This window comes from Mustela nigripes, chromosome 2, assembly GCF_022355385.1.
Source record: "Mustela nigripes isolate SB6536 chromosome 2, MUSNIG.SB6536, whole genome shotgun sequence".
Taxonomy (NCBI): domain Eukaryota; kingdom Metazoa; phylum Chordata; class Mammalia; order Carnivora; family Mustelidae; genus Mustela; species Mustela nigripes.
The window spans coordinates 13,714,844-13,734,255 of NC_081558.1; the positions used below are offsets into that span (position 1 = coordinate 13,714,844).

Here is a 19,412-nt window from a genome sequence, read left to right on the forward strand (position 1 = left end):
ATTTACCCCTGGGGAGATGGCAAGGGGAGGGGGAGACACGGATGCAGGGAGGGGCAGAGGACGTTTGGCTCTGAGTATCTGGCATCTGGGCAAAACCAAGGCTCTTCCAAGCCAGGGTGCAGGTGTCATTTTTCTCACGGTTGGCCCCTCAGAGGAAGGTGGCCTGGGGGAGGTGGGGAGCACAGCAAGGTAATTGTCACCATCCTCCCAGACAGGGCTTTGTGGTGCTGTGTGGCTTCAGGAGCTCGCCGGGCCAGACCCCTCTGGGTCTCTGGATCCTCCGAGGCCACATCGGGGTGGGGGGAGGGTTCAGTGCGGACACAGGGTCAGCAGGTCCCCCCGGGTGCAGCCACTGAGGCAGCAGTGGTGGGCAGGGTTGGTGGCGGCTGCCCGCCTGCGGTGGTGATGGCGAGAGCCCTGGGGCAGGGGCTGTGGCATGAGAACCAGCATGGGGTCCCCTTCGGCCACCAGCCTGTGGAGATGTTGTCCTTCCAGCCACTGAAGCAGCTCACCTGGGGACAAAGCAGAATTCAGCGTGGGCGGGGGAACCTAGAGAACCCCTCCCCAATATATGCACACACGTCCCACCAAGTGACCTGCCGAAAGCTCCTCTTGTGCACAAATAGAAAGTGAGCACCTAATAAATGCCTACTGTCTACTGAGCACAGATAAACTCTCCCATCCCGATGTGTGCACTCTCGACCCACAACCACGCTCAGGTCCCCTGTTGGGCACGTTCCCGCAAGCCCTCTATCACGCAGACGCATAGACACTTCACAAAGCCAGAGACAGAAGGGGTGACATGGGACATGTACATGGGCACATGTGTGCAGGCAGCGGGCTCACACATGCACACACAGGCACATACCCTCAGAGCCCTTCCCAGCCCTCCCCCATGCGTGCCTTTGCACCTCCAGGGGCACCTGTGTCACAAAGACGTATGCATATAGGACGCATATCTGTGACACGCAGGCATACACATCCGTTTTCTACTCTCTGTACCAGGACGGGCGCAGGGCAGGAAGAGTGAGACCTGGCCTCAATGCTCCATTTAAGGGAGTGCCAAAAAACTCAACAATGAAGATCGATCATATCTTAATGAAATTTTTAAAATCAAAATTAATGCAAAAATTCACGAAGATCAAAATACTGAAATCGTAAAGAAAGCACTTTGAAGACTGCCTCGCTCGCCACGCACTGATTTCCTGCCCGGCAGGGGACGCATCCTTCGCGCCCTGGCACTCACAAAAGCGCCGCGGGCAAGCGGATGCCTGTAGGTGCCTGCAAACCCATCCGCCCGCCCCCGACGCCCACCAGAGCGACGTGCACCTGCCACACCTAGAAATCCCAGAGCGCAGTCCTCGCCCGCCCCTCACTCACGCTCGCCGCCAGCCACCCGCCGCCCGTCTTCGGAGGACCAGCGCGGGCCCCCGCACAGCCGCACCAGCGCGCGCACGAAGTGGTGGCCGCACAGCTTCTCCCGCGCTTCCGGAGCGGGCGCAGTGCCCAGCGCCAGCGCCAGAGCGGTGCCCAGCAGCACCAGAGCCCAGGTGAGTGGGCGGGACTCCATGGCGGCAGGAGGCCCGCCCCAGCGGGGATCCCTTCTTATAGGCATCCAACCCGGCCCAGCTGAGGACCTTGGATGCGGACAAAGCATTCCGCGGAAGACTCGGGGAGAAGGTCAAGGGCGGGGTGAGTGCTGAGTGCAAGTGTAGTGTAAACCCCGCAATGGGGTTTTCTCTCTCTCTCTCTCTTTTTTTTAAAGCAATCTCTAAGCCCCAGGTGGGGCTTGAACTCACGACCGCGAGATCATGTCTTGCATGCTCCAACCACTGAGCCAGGCTTTTTTGTCGTGCCTGACTTAAGCTTTGATGGCTCAGGCATCCTCTTCAAAGACGGCTTATCTGGAATAAACCTATTTGCCGGCCACCCGGCTAGATAAAGAGCCAGGCGTCCTCGCCGCTCCTGTGTTTGAGAAGTCTGGGCTGGTTTTAAGAACTGGCCCTTGGGACCACTTGTGTTTTTCCCTTCTGGCGCTTTAAATTCCCACTCCTGTGGTTTAGGGTTAGCACTAAGCAATGAGCCCTGGGAACCCCAGGGTCCCATCCTGGACCCCCATAGAAGCAGAGCCCAACCAGTGACCACGTGGCCCCGTGTCTTTTCCCGCCCCTTCACTGTGTGTGTGTGTGGGGAGGGGGTGCCCTGCCCTCTCCAGGTCCTGTCAGAAAGAAACCATTATTTTTTTCAGTTTCCTGATGGTTATTGCAGAGGGGGGAGCAACCACAAGGGCCAGGCCAACCAGACACAGGACACTGGCTGGCTGAGACCTAACCAGTTCAAGCCCCCTCCCCTCAATTCCAATGTTTAAGCCCAACTCCTCATCGTGATGGTGTCTGCCGACCTGTGGGCTCCAGGGGAGCATCACGTAGTGGAAGGAGTGGCTCACAATGGGATTCATGCTCTCTTAGGAAGGGGGTGTGAGAGAACGCGCCCCACACCCCCCTCCACGTGAGCACAGGGCCAGAAGGCAGCCATCGGGCCCCCCGGGAATTCAGACCACCAAGGCCAGGGAAGGGAGCTGCATGCCAACCAGCTCAGAACATTAAATTCACACCGTGTCTGAAATCCACCAATAACGAGTGAGCCAGGGAAACCCAAGCCCCCTCACCAGACCCCAATAAAAGCAAAGCCCCAAGCCCTGAGTTGGCTCCCTGTTCCCACCAATGACCTCAATGTATAGCCCTAGGTCGGCTGTGTAACTCTTGTAAGTAATTAACCTGTACTTTTTTAGTGTTTCCTGATGGGTGGTGCTGAAGGGGATCTTGCAATCATATAAGAACCACAAACAGTGGTTTTAACCTCAACACTGGTTATTGAGAGGCCGACCTGTCTCTCTGCCTGGGCCAGGGCCTTGGATGCCTCCCCCAGGGGAGCACTGGCTCAAGAGTCTTTTCAGCAACAACAGCCACTTTAGAGAGGGGAACTAGGTGACCGGAGAATGGTTCCACACGGTAGTGGTCGGGCAGTCTGAGCCATCTGAGACAAGGGGCAGACAGAATCTTCTTGTCCTTATTCCTGTACCAATGAGGAAACAGCCTCAGAGAGGGATCGCCACGTTTGCCGATGGTCACAGGAGGCTGGGGCTGGGGCCGTTGGCTGGCTCTGTCTCTCCCATATTGGGGTCCCCTTGGACGGGGCAGGGACGGGAGGGCCCAGAAGGCAGCTGGCTGTATTTGCTCATTAGGACTTTGGTTTACCAAGGAGGGAAACTTGAGTGGAGAGAAGGGAGGACACTCCATCCGAGGCAAGGAAGAGCCTGAGCTAAAAATCCTCTTGCTTGAGCCCAGAGCAGCCCCCACCAAAGCAGGTGGCTTTCCCTGCGCTAAGAGAGTAGAGGAGAGGGAGACAGTCTCTCTCCTGCCCTGTCTCTCCCTCTCAGCCTCTCTTGGTCTTTGTCTTTCTGTTACTCCTCGTATCTGTCCAGCCATCCTGGAAGACACTTGCTTGGCCCCGACTGATGTTGGACCCCTCCCCACAGCCTCCCACCCCAACCTTGCCCTCTGACCCCCCCCCCAGAGCAGCCTGTTCCTTCCACCCACCAAGAGCCTGTAATCAGTTCCTTAGGACAGAGCCAAGGCCAGCAGCTGGAGCTGGGGGTGGGTTCTGTCCTCCAGGACCCCAGCCAATGCTCCACCATGTGTCTTCTCCCTCAGCCAGCCCTGAAGCCTCCAACGTGGCCCCCAGGGGATCCCCATCCCCCAGCCCTAGCCACATTCCTGCCCAGCTTAAACACTCCCCAAAATTCCCCATCACCCAAGTCTAGCAACACACTATTCTTTCCACTGAACTTTATTCATTCAAGGAATGCTCCCAGAGTCCCCTTTGTGCCTGACCCAGCCCAGCCCCCTGGGAGCCTCCAGGTCAGAGGAGTCAGATCTGGACAGAGACCCCCAGCCTTCCGGTCAGAGGGAAGTACAGGGTGGGTGAGGCGTGGCCGAGTATGCCACAGGGAAGACTGCCTGGAGGTGACAGCTGGGGTTTTGAGAGGTAAATAAGAGTTTTCCAGGGGGGTAAAAGTGGCAGAAAAGATTGCAGGCAGGTGAGGAGTTGGGGATGGGGCGGCTTAACCTCCACCAGATGCCTTCTCACAATCCTCCAGAAGCTGCCTGTGGAAGAGACCAGGACCATTTATCTGCCCATTGTACAGGAGGTGAAACTGAGACACCCGTAGGGGAGGCAAGGTGCCCACCATCACATAGCAATTAAGTGGCAGAACCATGGGCTCCAACACCTGGGCTCTTAACTTCTGTATTCTAAGCCTCCTCACTCTCACCATGCTGTTCCCTCTGCCAAAAATGCCTTTCCTTTCCTCAGCTGCTGAAAAGCTCCAGTAAGTCTCCAGCGTCATCAACTGCGTGACCCTCCGGTTAGGACAGAAAGGGTCCCAGTGTTCAAGTGGGCAAAGGGAAGGCCCAGGACACTCTGGTACAGTTAGTGTGGACGAGACCCCAGCCTCTCCTCACCCCTCACAGGATCCCCAAAAGTCACACAGGCTCCCCTTCCCCGGCCCAAAGTGAATTTCCAACCCTGGCAGCTGCGAGGGGCGGGAGGGATGAAAAGAAGCGTATATTTCAAGCGCTGCAAGGTCTTCACTGAGACAGGGAGCTCAGGGCCAAACCCTGTGAGGATAGGCAGATAGGAGGGGCTTAAATTTGGCTCCTGGATTCTGGGGGCGAGGCACACAGCAGGTTCCACCAAGGCATTCATCTTGAATCTTTGCAAGTTCCCGAGGCCATAAGACTACTGCTGCCCCACAAGCCAGGGGTACCCCTCAAATGCAATGTCATTTGCCCCATGGGGGTCTCTGTGAAGCAGAAAGCCCAGAAAGGGGCAACCTTCTGCCCCAGGTCACACAGCCAGTGCACAAAGACTAGAACCCAGAGGTGTGTGTGCAGGAGATATAAAAATGAAGTGAGTGGGTTTCCTCCTCCAGACAAGCAGGGAAGGCGTGAGTTTCACTCTCTCTGCTACCCCCGGCTCGCACTCCATAGTGCGTCCAGCTGAGGGCCCAAGGCACTGAATGTTGGTCGGTCTTTCGGGCTAGAGGCCCAGCACAGCTTCATGAGCTCATGAACCTGAGGGAGTGGGAGGAGACAACAGGGTCACATATGAGCGGTAGAAAGGACTCCTATTCACAGTTTCAAAATATAAATTAGATTCCATCCCTCCCCTGCTCCAAAGCCTCCCATGGCTCCCTACAGGTCTTAGAACAAAATCTAATGCCCTCCCGTCTCCTTCCATCACTTCCTCTCTTATTCCCTGCAGCCACATCTGCCCACATCTCATTATTTAAGTGTATCAAACTCATTCCCTCTCCTCAGGGCCTTTGCACATGCTGTGTCCACTGCTGAGAATGCCCTCTCCCAGCTTTTCCCATGGGTAGGCTCCTCCTCCTCCTTCAGGATTACTCCCTCTAAAAGGTCCCCCTGACTACCACCTCACCCCCTCATTTCCTCCTGTTCAACTCTTCCTAGACACCAGTAACCACCAGAATGTTCTTCTTAGCCTCTGCTGGTTACCAGGAGGACAGGGTAGTTTCTGTTCTGTCCCCTGCTGGGTCCCCAGCACCCAGCCCAGAGTGCGGCATACAGTCAGTACTCAATAAATGTTTGTGGTCTGGGCAGGTGAATTTATTTATTGATTGATTTTTAAAGATTTTATTTGAGAGAGAGAGAGAGCACATAGGGGTAGGAGAGAGAGGGAGAGAGAATCTTGGGCAAACTATGCCCCCAGTGCAGAGCCTGACATAGGGCTTGATCTCACCACCCTGAGATCATGACCTGAGCAGAAACCAAGGGTCTGTCGCTTAACTGACTGAGCCACTCAGGTGCCCCTGGGCAGATCAATTTATGAATGACTAACTTCATGTCAGACATTTCCACAGAAGTTGTGAAGATAAACTGTAAGAGTCATTAACATTTACAGACAGTTTGACAGTCAGCTGGACCCGAAGCCGAGCAAGGGAGAGGGGTCAATTTGTCTAAACTTCCGCCACCCCATAAGGCATTGTTATTCCCATTCTGGAGATGGGCAAACTGAGTATCTGAAAATGTTTGCAACTTGGAATACAGTGAGAGAACAGCAAAATAGAAGCCAAAATCCCTTTCAGATTCATGCCCCAGGGTATGCTCTCAATTAAGAGATAACAGCAGGTGGGGGGAAACCCAAAGGGACCAGCTGGCTTCCCTAGGAAAATCCAGAGGGGGAAACTGAGGCAGGCCCTCCAGCACTCACCTCACCAGGGCAGGCAGCAGGCGCCGGCAGCCTCTGGCCCTCAGCCAGAAGTTCCAGGAGGCAGCAGAGGGCCGGGACGTCTCTATCACATCCCATCATCCCCATCATCCGCAGGAACTCCTGGGGCCAAGAGGGAGCACCCGTGGTGGGGGAGGTGCCATCCATGAAGGAGGGAGAAGGGGCGGCCAGTGATTGGGGAAGGGGTAGAGGTGGCGGGGCAGGGGGCAGAGTCAGGCGCGGTGGGGAGAGGGGCCATCTGTGATGGAGGGGGAGGGGGCTGTCCGTGGTAGCAGGGGTCAACCTTAGTGAAGAGCGTTCCTCCCCATTATAAAGGGCCTATATAATAGGTGACACTGAGCAAAAAGAGGGACTCCAGCACAAACAGGGCAGGGATGGGCCAGGAAGGTTCTGGCGATCCAGGAGTGGTGACTCACGGCTGAGGGGCTGCAGCTCTTGTTCCCGTAGGTGAAAAGCTCGTACAGGATGACCCCGAAGCTCCAGACGTCCGACTGGCGCGAGAAGATGTTGTCAGAGAGAGACTCTGGGGCGTACCTGGAAGGGGACGAGGAAGTCTTGGGATGCGAAAGCGAGGGAGAGTATGGGAAAAGGAACAACGTTGGGCGGGGGAAGCTGGGGGTCAGCTGTGAGAGGTCAGTCCCAGCCCCAGGGTCAGAGTTTCCCTGCCCGTGGGATGGGGTAGTCTCCCACCCCACGGAAGGTCTGGGCAGGGTCAGGGCGGAGCCGTGACTCTAGGGGGCAGGGGCCAGTACTGAGGGGCGGAGCGGGGTGGGACAGGAAGTCGTGGCCCGGGAGGGGCCTGGGCAGCGAGAGGGGCGGGGCCGGGGCGGAACCGGGGCAGTGGGGAGGAGGGGCAGGCCAGGACAGTGGAAGTAGGGGGGCCAGGGTAGTGGGGAAAAGTTGGGGGACCTGGGCGGGGTCAGGAGGGCCGTAGCAGTAGGAGTAGGGGCGGGGCCAGCGACGAGGGGCGGGGCCAGCACGCTAGGGGGGAGGAGCCAGGACTGCGAGAAGGCGGGGCCATGGCGGGCCCTAGAAGGTAGGAGGGAGGTATGGGCCGAAGTCTCGCGGAGGAGAGGTGGGCCGGGGCGGGGTCCCCGCACCAGAAGATGGGGCTCTGGCCGGGCTTGTGGACCACGTAGTAGTCTTTGTCGAGCGGCAGCAGCTTGGCGAGGCCGAAGTCGGCGATCTTGACGTGCGTCTCGCTCTCCACCAGGATGTTACGCGCGGCAAGGTCGCGGTGCACATAGCGGCGGGAGCCCAGGTACTCCATGCCCTGCAGGCGAGCGTGAGGGCCACACTCCAGCGCAACCAGCAGGGGCCCAACCTGGCTTACCTGGAATCCAACCCAAACCTGTCCCAAAACCCAAGCCTAACCCTGCCCCAGACCCATCCTGCACTCCAGTCCCGACCTCAGCTCTAACTCAGCTGCTCCTCCAGCCTGACCTGGACCCGAAACTTCCACCTTTAGCCTTCCCCGCGACTCCACGCAGACCCTCGCCCAGACTGGGCCACCTCAGACCCCGGGGCCCCGGGCACGCCTCGCACCTTGCAGATCTGTGAGGCGTAGAGGAGCAGGCGGTTGGCATCGAGGCGCGCGCGGTGCCGCTGTAGGAAGTCCCTCAGGCAGCCGCTGGGCAGGTACTCCATCACCAGCCGCAGGCTCTGGCGGCCTAGGTGATGGGAGGGGAGGCTGGGCGGAGTCACTACAGAGCCCAACTCTGTCCACTGCCCCTCCCTATTCTTCCTCCCGGATCAGAGAACAGCCCTGGGTTCCTCCCAGCCTCAATATTGCTTTCTATAAAATGGGAACAGCAACCCTAACGCTTATCACCAATGGCTCTTGAGTACTTTCTATGATATACATTGATTCATTTAAACCTGATAATGACCCCTTTTTCAGGTGTAGAAATGGACACGCAGAGAGTTTAAATCGCCTGCCCAAGGTCTCCCAGCTGCTAAGGGAGAGAGTGGGAATTCGAACCCGCAGCAATCCAGATCTGGATAAACAAGAGCATCAGTCACGCCCTTCCTGGTGTCCCCAGGCCACCCTAGAATGTCACTGCAGGAGCATGCGGGTGTGGGATTCGAAGAGCACCCGTTTGGGAATGGCTCACCTGGGCCATAGCTGACACCGCGGTACTTGACAATGAAGTCACTGTGGAGGGCTTTGAGGGTCTGGATCTCCCTCTGGAAGTCCTTCTGCTGGTCTGGCCCGCTGTGTTGCAGCTGCTTCACTGCCACTAGGGCGCCTGTGTTGTCGCCCAGCGGGTCATAGCGGCACAGTTCCACGCTGCCAAAGTTGCCCTGGGAGACAGCAGGGCTGGTGTCCATGTGCACCGGGGCTTCCCCACAGCAGGGCTGGTGTCCATGTGCACCAGGGCTTCCCCACCCGCCCCAGCCCTGCCCAGCTCACCTTGCCCAGCTGTGAGATGTACTTGAGGTGTCTCTCCTCGAAAATAGTAGGGTCTTGGTAGGCGTAGAGCTGGGCGCCATTCCATAGCCCATCACGGGGCGTCAAGGCACCAGGTGTGGGGTCTGAGAGGAGCTCATAATCTGTGGGGCACAGGCAGTAAGTGACCGGTACACTGGGCCCTGGGTCCCTTTCCTAAGCTGACTTGCTAGGGCACTTTGATCTGCACACTTACCTTCTCTGCCCATTATGGCAGGGCCCCTACAAGCCTCAGGGTACCTTGCAGGAGGCTGGAAAAAGGAGGCCGGCTGAGCAAAGGCAGACCGACCCCTTATGTGTTCTCCAGGCTGTGCAAACTATGTATAGCTTTGGAGACAGAAAGGCATTTCCCAGACTCCACTGAGGTGAAGTGTGGTACATGGTTGAGCTCAGGCTGATGGGGGAGAAAAACTGGCTGCCCTTTCAGACCTGGCACATGGAAACCTAGCATGGCACCCTCCACAGTCTCTCTCTCTCTCTGCAGAGGATGTGACAGGGACCTGAGACCATGGGATGGGTGGAGCCAAAAAGGGAGAGGCACCTGTTGATCTGGACACCGTCATAGAATGAAAGGTAAATATCCACCATGGTCAGCCTGGAGCTTGGGGAGGGGGGGTCTGTTTGTTACAGTAGCAGCTGAGGCTCATGCTGACTGATACACTCACCAACCACTCCAACCCTGCCAAGCACACAGGGCCAGCTCTGCATGCAAATTTCACTTTATTTCCCCCCCCCCCCCCTCGGGGCCTCATATGATAGGCCAGCCCTGCCCACCCTGCCTGGCCCAGTGGGCACCTGAAGTGATGAGGCTGTTCAGGTCGCGGATAATGGCACGGAAGGAGGGCCTCTGGCCTGCCTCGTAGACCATGCACTGTTGGATCAGCATGGCGAGCTCCATCCACTTGGGGGCAGGGAGCTGCTGCTGTTCTTTATAAAACTGAAGCTTCTAAGGTTGAGGAGAGGGGCTGATCACTCCCAGTATACCCTCAGGAGCAGTCCCCTTGCCCCCCAGACCAGCCCATCCCCAAGCTGGACCTTAGCCCCCTAGAGGCCAATACAGGTGCTCTGACCTTGGCAGGATCCAGGGTGCTGATGGGTATCGGGATCCCGCTGAACACCTCCCAGACTGTGGCACCAAAACCCCACTTGTCAGCTTCCAAGCCAAGTGTCCGGGGCTCCAGGAGACACTCAGGGGCCACCCATGGGATCCTGTCTGTGAGCACTGGGGAGTGGGGCAGGGGTCAGGGGTCTGCTTCCCTGCCCCACTAGGTCCCTCCGTCCACCCTTCCAGACTTACTCTCCAGGCTTAGCACAGCAGGGCTGACCCCAGGGTCACTAAGCTTGATGAAGGGCAGGTTCCCATCAGCCCCTTCGCGAGCAAGGAGCACCTTCCGGGCTGAGACATTGCCATGGGGGAGGCCTTTGTCCTCCTAGGTGGGCCAGGCATAGGGAACGCAAGGGAGGGTTTGCTGAATGAATAGTCTGGCTGGAAAGCCACTACATAGCCTTCAAAGCCTGCCTGTGGCTGCTCAGACCATACTTCTAGACCACTCTCTAGACTACTGGCGGCCTGTCTTGCCTCCTCTGGTTCACCCCCTATGCTGCCCCATGTCCCTCCTCTCAAAGCCACCCAGAGGCTCCCCATTGCCTTTAGGATAAAGTCCAAAGTCCTCAGCCTAGCAGTCAAGGTCCTTTGAGATACTCCTTCACTCTATCTCTGACATTCTCTCTTTCATGCCCTTACCCCAGCCTCCTGGGAGGCACCTTGCTGGAGGCATCCCAGGACGTGCACCCCATCTTCTAAGCTGCAGGCCTGGGTCCAGGCTGTGCCCTCAACCTGACACGCCCTCCTCCTTTTCTCCGCTTGATGAGCTCCTAGTCAACCCTCAAGACCCAGCTCCCATGTTCCCTCTTCTGGGAAGCCTTCCCCCTGCCTGGCCTCATGGCCCACTACTCCCCCTGAAATCCACCAATGACCACCTATTCCCTTCTCCCACTCTTATACCTCTAAGCCTATACGTATGCTGTTCCCTCAGTCTAAAATGCCCTCCCTTTGTATCCTTGCCAAACTCCTATGCCTACCACAGAGCCCACTCTCAATTGCCCCTCTATTCTGTGCCCAGAGGATAGAGCAAGCAGAGGAGCACTCACCAGATAGTTGAGGGCATAGGCCAGCTGTTTGATCACCTGCAGCTTCCAGCTGGCTGGCACCAGGTGGCCAGACTTGCGCAGGTAGGTGTCCAGCGCTCCCAGGTGTGCAAATTCCTGCACCATGATACCTGGCAGCAGCAGGGAGGGGCAGGGCTGGGAGGCAGGACTGAATCCGTGCTGAACAGGCTCCGCCCCCCCGCCCCACCCCCGGTGGGTTGCGGGTTCCTTACCCTCCTCTCCTCTCCTCCTCCTCACTTCCTGTATGGGAGCTATTGCCTCGAGATGCCTGGATGGCACTGAACTCTGTCCACATCTCACTTCCAGCCCTTTGCATGTTCTCTCTGGCACATCCCTCCTCCTGTTCCCTAATTCCTAATATCTTTGCCTTCTCTGCTTAGAACTTAGCTTTGCCTATCCAGAATCATTGCCTAACCTCCAAGCTGGGCTGGCGGCCTCTGACCACCCACAGTGCCCTGCGCGGCCCCCGCGCCCACGATCACGATCCCAATCACGATCACGTAGATCACGTATCACCCCGCCCCGCCTGTCACGTTCCACGCTGTGAGTGCAGCTCCTGGCCCCTCCCAGCCCTGCGAGAGGTAGCTACTATACTGATCTGGTGGAACTGGGGCTTGGAGAGGTAACTTGGCCCTTGCAAAGCTGCAGGGTGGGGTGGGGGGAGCGGGGGAGGTACACAGGGAGGTGGGATTGGATCCCAGGCCCATTTGACTTGAGATAATTCTGCGAGGCTGGTTATCTGTGGGAGCCTGGAGCTGGCTGCCCCAGAGTGGCAAATGAAGGACACAGGTAAGAGGGTGAGGGACCCCGGGGGACAGAGGAGCCCAGCCAGGGCGGGCTCTGGATTTGTATGGCTAATGATGTTTTAGCTGGTCTCAGTGGGGAAGGGCGGGTGCAGGGGCGAAAGTTGCTCACTGTCTCCAGCCATGCACACGCCATGGAGCAACACGAGGTGCTGGTATGACACTTGGCTCATCAGACTCGCAGCTTCCAGAAATGACTGGGGAAAGGAGAAGGGATAGAAGGTCCACGGGTTCCTTCCCCTCCAGGGTCAGACCAAGCACCCCAAACTTGCTGCTCACAAATCAACCTCAGGAGGATGCCTCACCACAAGCCTCCTTTGACCTTGGAGTCCACCACTGGTACACACGGGACTCTGTATCATGGTTTTCTGATGGGCGCTGGAAGTCCCCATGCTAATCTACCTTGGGTCTCTCACACAGAAGTGGGAGACTTGGGGTTCAAGGAGGGCTCAAGCCTTCCCTGGGTGGCCCAACCTGCTGAGGCTTCCATCCATGTCACTCCCCTCTTCTTTGATCACTCCTCTCCAGCCCACTGGCCCATCTTCACTTTTTTTTTTTTTAAGTTTTATTTATTTAAGTAATCTCTGCACCCAGTGTGGGGCTGGAACTCACAACCCTGAGATTAAGAGTCACGTGCTCTTCCAACTGAGCCAGCCAGATGCCCCCTCCTCACTGTTCTTTAAACATGCCAGACAGAGGGGTGCCTGGGTGGCTCAGTCAGTTAAGCTTTTGCGTTCAACTTGGGTCATGATCCCAGAGTCCTGCAGGGAATCTGCTTCTCCCTCTCTCTCGGTTCCTCCCCCCCAGTTTGTGCGCTGTCTCTCTGTCAAATAAATAAATAAAATCTTAAAAAACAAAAAAACAGGGACACCTGGGTGGCTTAGTGGGTTAAAGCCTCTGCCTTCAGCTCAGGTCATGATCCCAGGGTCCTGGGATCGAGCCCCGCATTGGGCTCTCCGCTCAGTGGGGAGCCTGCTTCCTCCTCTCTCTGCCTGCCTCTCTGCCTACTTGTGATCTGTCTGTCAAATAAATAAATAAAAATATTTAAAAAACAAAAACAAAAAACAAACATGCCAGGCACAACCCTGCCGCAGGACCTTTGCACTGGCTATTTCTTCTGTTCAGTGTACTCTTTCTGTTTGCATCTAAATTCCCTGATCCCTCTGTATTTCAAGGTTTGGAGATGCTGCAACTACATTTCTGTTGTGTTAAAGACCCGTGTGTTTTTAACTTTTTTTGAATCCACAACGCTCTCTCCAGCCAGTCCTGACCCCAAAGTCCTGGTCCCCATCACACTCACCTCCATGCAGTTTTTATGCTTGGCATTCATCACTTTGAGCAGCACCTCTGTCTTCCGGGCCTCCCCCTCCACGACCTCATGGCGACAACCCCGGTAAATCTTGGTGAACGATCCATGACCCAGGTTCTCATGCTGGAGGGTGAGGAGGCAACAGGAGAGGCTGGTAAGGGGGCTCCTGGTGGGATCCTGGCCCCCGGTCCTGGCCCCACTTTGCAGATAATGAACAGAGGCACAAGAAGGTTACATCACATGCGTGAAGCCACACAGCACAGATGTAAATGAGATGCAATGCAGACCCAGGGTCTGGATCCCAACTGAGGTCCCCCCACCCATTTCCTAGGGCTGCTTACCCACTCCAGGCTGTCAGCAGGGATCTTGTGAAACGTCATCTGACTCAGCTGGCCTTGGGATTGGGTCTGAAGAGGGGATGATGTGGGTGGGCTACAACCCCTCCGTACCACAATGAGGTTGGACTTTTCTGTGGGGAGGAGGTAGCAGGAGAAAGACGGAGGTCAGAGGTACAAGGTCCCCTAAGGTTTGCTCACTCCCTGCCTCAATTTGGGGTCTCCCCCAGAAGCAGCCAACCCTGAGATGAGGCCCCCTGGGTACGTGGTTTATTTGAGACTACAGGAAGCTCCAGTCCTTGGGGGGGTTGGGGGGTGGGTTCCCTATGAGAAGGCAATGCTGTGGGCAACCTACTCTCAGTCCTGCTAGGAATTCTAGAAGACTCTGAAGAACTCACAGCTCACAGTTGTCCCATGCCTGTGGTTTGTCTGAGAGCGAAATTCACCCAGAGGAAGAGGCAAGAGATGGAGAGAGTCTAAGAGACAGGGTCAGCTCTTGGATCCTCGTTGTGCCTGAAGATGGCATCTACGCTACCAGCCCATAAACCACCTGTTCTTTCCTAAACCATCTGGGCCCATGGCTTCTGCCACTTGGCACACAAAGCAGGACCCCAGCCTGACTGCTCAGCTCAGGGGAGGGGACAGGCTCACCTTTGGGTTTGGGGGTGCAGCAGAAAGTGAGGCTTAGCGCAACCCCATCCACGTGCAGCCCACCATTCCAGCAGGCTGCCAAGAGCTCTCGAAGACTGCTGTGGGGACGGCCGAGGCCAGCCAGGGAGAAGGTTCCTGTGGGGTCACAGCGGATGAGGCAGCCCTTGTAATCAGGACCCAGGGGGGTCTGCAAAAGAGGAGTGGTCCCTGAGTGCAAGTGGGCAGTACCTTCCACTCACCCCATCTTCCTCGAGCACCACAGGCTCATTCCAATCTCCAAGCCTTCGCATATGCTGTTCCCTCCACTAAGAATGCCTTTAACCTCCCCTTCCTCAAGGAGCAAAGATGAAAGACTCATCTTTCAGGTTTCAGTTCAAATGTCACCTCCTTCAGGAAGCCCTCCCTGCTCACCTGGCTCCTAGTGGTGGACCAACCTGAACACAGACAGTGAGGAGGAAGCAGTCAAAATCCTGGGGACTGCGGCGGAGAACGTAGGAGCCGGGACGTGAGCCCTGGGTCTTGAGTTTGTTGATGGCAAAATCCAGGCTGTGGAGAAAGGCGGGAGGAAAAGACAGAGACAGAGAGATGGAGGCAGAGAAGCCCAAGCTAGACTTGGGTTCTAATCCTGGTCCCTCTGAAGCTCCGGGACCCTGGCCACCTAACATTCCCTGAATCCTTCCTATTTTTAAAATGAGCCAAAAAGGGTGTCTGGGTGGCTCATCGTTAGGCAACTGCCTTCAGCTCAGGTCATGATCCCAGGGTCCCAGGATCTAGTCCAGCATCAGACTCCCTGTTCAGCGGGAAGCTTGCTTCTCCCTCTCCTGCTCCCCCTGCTTGTGTTCCCTCTCCAGCTGTGTTTCTCTCTGTCAAATAGATAAATAAAATCTTTAAAAACACACACACACACACACACACACACACACACAAGAATACTTGTTTAAAAGTAAATAAATAAAATAAGCCAAAAATTCAGGGCTCTACTAGAGGATTAAAGAAAAGATCACAGGCAGAACCTGGTGCCGTCCACCCCAGTAATCCACTCTGGGGCACTGAGGAATCAAGAGAAAGGGAAGCTGCTGTGCAGGACAGCAAAAGGGAGAGCCTAGTCTCATTGCGCGCCAACCATGAACCAGGCATTGTTCCAGCACATGAGCCCTGTCCAGCGCTCCTGGGGAGGAGAGGACACTGAGACAGTGAGCAAGATTGGAACCGAGTTCCCACGGGGATAGACCCTTACGTGATGGGGCCGTGGCACTGCTCGGCCACTTCTTCCAGCAGCCGTGGCGGCGCAACCTCCTTGCAGAAGAAGTGCCTGGAGTCGGAGATCAGCCGGAAGTAGCCATCGACAAGCGCCACAAAGGACAACGCGGCGGGCAGCCCCGGGAACTCGGCCTCCTGTGTTGATCAGCGTCAGTGCCCGCTGCGGCCCCAAGGCGACCGTCCCGCATCCCCGCAGTCGGGGTTAGGCGGGAAAGGAAGATAGTCTAGTACCCACCAGGATCTGGTTGTCCGTCCTGGTGACGGTGACCAGGCGGTGCTCCCCGGCCGGGCCAACACACGGAGCCTGCTTGATGCTGATGTCCACAATTTCTGGAAAGTCGCAGAAGGGCTGGAGGGCCTGGGAACGGGGTTGGGGGGAGGGCTGAAGCTGGAGGTCCCGTCCCCTCGGAGCCCCCAAGTCCGTCTTGGAAGCCTGGACCCCACCAACCCACGGCGTAAACCCTGACCTTCTCGGCCTCTCCCAGCCCCGGTCCCTTCCCACGTCTCCCCTGCCAAACCCCGGCCCTTTCTATCAACCCCATCCTTCACAAACCCTCTCCACCCCATCCCCAATGTCTCCCACCCTACCCCTGCTAAACCCCATCTCCTTCAATCGTCCGGTCCCCTCTCGGAACCCGTCCATCGCTTAGCTCCACTCCACCTGCCGGGCTAAGTCCAGCCGGGAGCCCCGCCCCGTCTCAACCCTGACTCCTCCCCCGGCCCAGCTAACCCAGTCCTGAGCCCCCCGCCCAACCACTCTCCTCCGTCCCAAGTCCCGCCCATTTTTTAATTCCCGCCCCCACCCCGCTAGCCCCACCTCTCACTCAACCGGCCCTGGTCCGACTCACAGTCCTCTCCCCTCCTTCACCCCGCCCACTCTCCTGCCCCTCCCTCCTATGCTCCGCCCCCGCCGTTGGCCCTGCCCAGCAGCCGCCCACACCTCCTGTCCTCCCGAACTCCAGGCGATGCCGCTGTCACCAGCCACTCGGAGCAGCCCCTTCGCATCCTCACCACCAGCAGCCCCGGGGAGGTTCACGGGGAAGGTCTCGACCGCCCTGGCCGGGTCGAGCCTCTCCAGGTCCATGATGTACTTGGCCATGAGCGAATGCCTGTCAGCCTGGCAGGCGGTCACACGGCGCAGGGCCCGGCGCACCGTCCTCCGGATGCGCTTCCGCGTCACGAAGCTCAGGCCCTGAATCAGGTCGCGCAGGTCGGGGGGCAGGCAGACCTTATAGCTACGAGTGGGGGTAGCAGGTCCTCGCTGTGGAGAGGGATCTCCACAGGTACGGACAGGGACATACACAAACCCAAATTTTAGCCGAAGGGCTGAAGGGTGGCCTCACCCGGGGGGCACGAGGCACACACAGAGACACTCAAGGACATGTCTGGGGGAAGGACCTCAGTGTGGGGATGGCCACTGGGCTCCACCAGACAGACGGACATAGACACACACACACACACACACACACACAGGCCTTTAGCCGCAGGAGGGAGGGAGAGACTGGAGCGTCAGAGGTTGGTGGGGTCCTGGGTCACATGCACACACCGCAGGCTTGTGTGAGGGGAGCCTCATGGCATTCTGAGCTCTAGGGATGGCCCAGCGGAGTCACGTTTGCTCACTCCCAGCTAGACGCTGGGTATCACAGGCTGGAAACCCTCACCTGACAGTCTTCAGCATCTCCTCAGGTTGCTGAACCTGCTCGCGGGCCATCCGGGCCAGGTCCAGCACCGCCAGGCTGAGACATTCCCCCTGCTCCTTGAGACTGAGGCCCACGGAGAGGCGGCCGCTCACCAGGTCATTTCGATGCTGGGGGCCGGTCATAGCCCAACTGTGAGCCCTGATATTGCACTACAGACTCCCCCTGACCCTTGGGTCGATTCCCAACCCTGGGCTGCCATAGAGAGGGTCAGCCAAGGCCGCCCAAACTTCGAGCCTTGTTATTGCCCTGTGGACGCCCCACCCCCACCCCGGGCTGAGCCCCATGCAGGCTTTTACCTGAGCGAAGAGGTGCTCCAGGACTGGTAGGTCAAGGACGGCGCTGGCCAAGTCCTTGCGCAGCCCGAAGCGGTGGCACTTCTCTAGCCCAAACCAGTTGGGGAAGTAAAAGCTAAGCAGAAGGAGAGAAGCCTGGAGTAGGGGTACGGAGCGGTGGAAGAGAGTGCCAAAACCTCACAGAGCCCAGGTTGTGCCATTGCCTTGCTAAGTGACCTTGGGCAAGCAAGGGACACCCTCTGGCCTCAGTTCTTCATCTGGGCCACGAGCAGGATCACAAATTCCCTGGGGGTACCCGCTGGGAAGTGCAGGGAGATGATAAGTTTGTAGGATTACCATTGTATTAAACTCTCCTTGCCCTCAACAAAAGGCATCCCCTCTGGGTAACATTTAACCCATGGCCGTGGGGGTAGGGGTGATGTGCTGGGGGTAGGGGTGATGTGCTTCCTACCGGAGCCTGTAGACCAGGACTTGGGTGCTTGAGTCCTCCACGGAGAAGATATGGCTTGGGGGGAACCAGCAGGACAGGTCCTCCGTGGCCAGGGCAAAGAGGGAGTGGTACACAGGCAGGATGCCTGTGGGAATGCCCCATCAGCCCTCCTAGGTCTCCCCATCTTGTCCCTTGCAGGGCTGCCATGATTAGGAGCCGCATGCATCCCTGCAGGGTTCTTTCTCATCATTGGCTCTCGCCCTCAACACACCCCCGCTCACACGCACACTCCATGGCTTCCCATTGCCATCAGCAGAGAATTCACACACAAACTGCTTCCTGGGGCCTCCCGCCCCTCTCCCCAGAGTGCTCCTTCCACACTGTACACCTTATGTCAAGAGATGCCCTCATGCGCCTCTGAGTCTTTTCACAGCCTTTCCCTGAGCATCTTCCTCCTTTGCCAAACTCTTATTCATCCCTCAAAGCCCTAGGTCTAAAGCTGACTGACTCCACTTGACAGTTATTCCAGCTCCCAAGCTGGGCCTCCAACAGCTCGACCCCTCCCTTTGGCCCAGCTTTCTAGGGAACCACTCACCACTGGCCTTAGCAGCCCAAACACACAGCTCTTCAGCTGAATGGTCTCCATAGGAGAAGGATAGGCGCTGTGGGGGTCCAGGGCCCCGAGGAGGCAGCAGCACGTGCAGGGCACCTGCCTCTGAAGATGAGAGGCTGCAGGAACGTTGAGGGATCAGGGGTGTCTCCTCACTTGGAGGCGCCATAGGTGTAGCCTGTCTGGACACACAGAAGCAGCCACTCAGTTCTGGCCAGACGGAACAAGACTATGAAGCTTTTAGGGGTGGGGGTGGGGCACAGAGATGCTGCAGGGGAGGTAGGGCTAAAGCTGATTTAAGAGGCAGGAGAAAGGAGCAGAAACACACAGAAAGAGAAAGAGACAGAAAGGGATGCCTGGGTGACTCAGTTAAATATCTTCCTTCAGCTCAGGTCATAGTCTTGGGGTCCTGGGATCCTGAGATCGAGCCCCACGGCAAGCCCTACATCAGGTTTCCTACTCTGTGGGGAGTTTGCTTCTCCCCCTGCCTCTCCCCAGCTCATGGTCTTTCTCAAGCATGCTCTCTCTCAAATAAATAAATAAAATATTTAAAAACAAATGAACAAAGACAGAGATGGAGAAAGAGAGAAATAGAGTAGCTGAGTGTGCAGGATAGGTAAGGAGCCATAACCCCCCCGGCAAGACTATGCTGGGGTCTGGAAGATACTCTGCACTCTAATTTGTGTGAATTCTCTCTCTTTTTTTTTTCTTTTCTTTTCTTACTTTGGTTGATGCACATAATTTGTGTGTATTCTTGTCAGTCCAGGGCAGAGAGATCCAGCCAATCTGCAGCTTTCCCACCTTAATTACCGCAATGCCCCTGCCCCAGGCAGGCATGAGCAATCAATCACAAGTGTATAGATTTGCTGACCAGGAAGCAGATAGATACTGGTTCCATGGTGGGGGGCGGTGGTTAAGGTGATAGTGGTGGCCCATCACTTCCTGCAGGTCTAGGAGACTCCAGCTCTTCTGGGGCTGGGGCTGGAAGCTTTGGCAGCTGGTGTTATCTATTCTTTGTGACAAGCATCAGATCCAGACTGATGACTGTCGATAGGAGTGACCTCTGTGTCTGTTTTTTTTTTTTTTTTTTT

At 56.9% G+C, this 19,412-nt stretch overlaps 2 protein-coding genes across 4 annotated transcripts in view; both read right to left on the reverse strand.

Moving 5' to 3' along the window:
* INSL3 (insulin like 3) lies at window positions 1–1,644 on the reverse strand. Its single transcript, XM_059387788.1, has 2 exons — window positions 1,381–1,644; window positions 1–512 (listed from the first exon to the last, which is right to left on the reverse strand). The coding sequence occupies exons 1-2, from the start codon at window positions 1,613–1,615 to the stop codon at window positions 310–312; spliced, it is 438 nt and encodes a 145-aa protein (XP_059243771.1). The 5' UTR covers window positions 1,616–1,644; the 3' UTR covers window positions 1–309.
* Window positions 1,645–3,842: 2,198 nt separating this feature from the next.
* JAK3 (Janus kinase 3) overlaps window positions 3,843–19,412 on the reverse strand; it is a 17,662-nt gene continuing 2,092 nt past the window's right edge. The window contains exons 2-24 of one of the 3 annotated variants that reach the window (XM_059389396.1): window positions 18,307–18,503; window positions 17,733–17,856; window positions 17,285–17,396; window positions 16,950–17,095; window positions 16,229–16,523; window positions 15,524–15,646; window positions 15,266–15,423; window positions 14,463–14,574; window positions 14,029–14,215; window positions 13,384–13,511; window positions 13,034–13,165; window positions 11,846–11,930; window positions 10,913–11,040; window positions 10,059–10,191; window positions 9,832–9,983; window positions 9,557–9,707; window positions 8,726–8,865; window positions 8,427–8,616; window positions 7,858–7,982; window positions 7,413–7,645; window positions 6,729–6,846; window positions 6,295–6,414; window positions 3,843–5,135 (exon numbers count right to left, since the gene is read on the reverse strand). In XM_059389396.1, the coding sequence (XP_059245379.1) occupies window positions 5,028–5,135; window positions 6,295–6,414; window positions 6,729–6,846; window positions 7,413–7,645; window positions 7,858–7,982; window positions 8,427–8,616; window positions 8,726–8,865; window positions 9,557–9,707; window positions 9,832–9,983; window positions 10,059–10,191; window positions 10,913–11,040; window positions 11,846–11,930; window positions 13,034–13,165; window positions 13,384–13,511; window positions 14,029–14,215; window positions 14,463–14,574; window positions 15,266–15,423; window positions 15,524–15,646; window positions 16,229–16,523; window positions 16,950–17,095; window positions 17,285–17,396; window positions 17,733–17,856; window positions 18,307–18,490 (3,384 nt within the window). In that variant the 5' untranslated portion in view covers window positions 18,491–18,503 and the 3' untranslated portion in view covers window positions 3,843–5,027. The remainder of the gene's footprint in view (window positions 5,136–6,294; window positions 6,415–6,728; window positions 6,847–7,412; window positions 7,646–7,857; window positions 7,983–8,426; window positions 8,617–8,725; window positions 8,866–9,556; window positions 9,708–9,831; window positions 9,984–10,058; window positions 10,192–10,912; window positions 11,041–11,845; window positions 11,931–13,033; window positions 13,166–13,383; window positions 13,512–14,028; window positions 14,216–14,462; window positions 14,575–15,265; window positions 15,424–15,523; window positions 15,647–16,228; window positions 16,524–16,949; window positions 17,096–17,284; window positions 17,397–17,732; window positions 17,857–18,306; window positions 18,504–19,412) is intronic. The other 2 variants (XM_059389395.1, XM_059389394.1) reach the window with 2 other exon arrangements.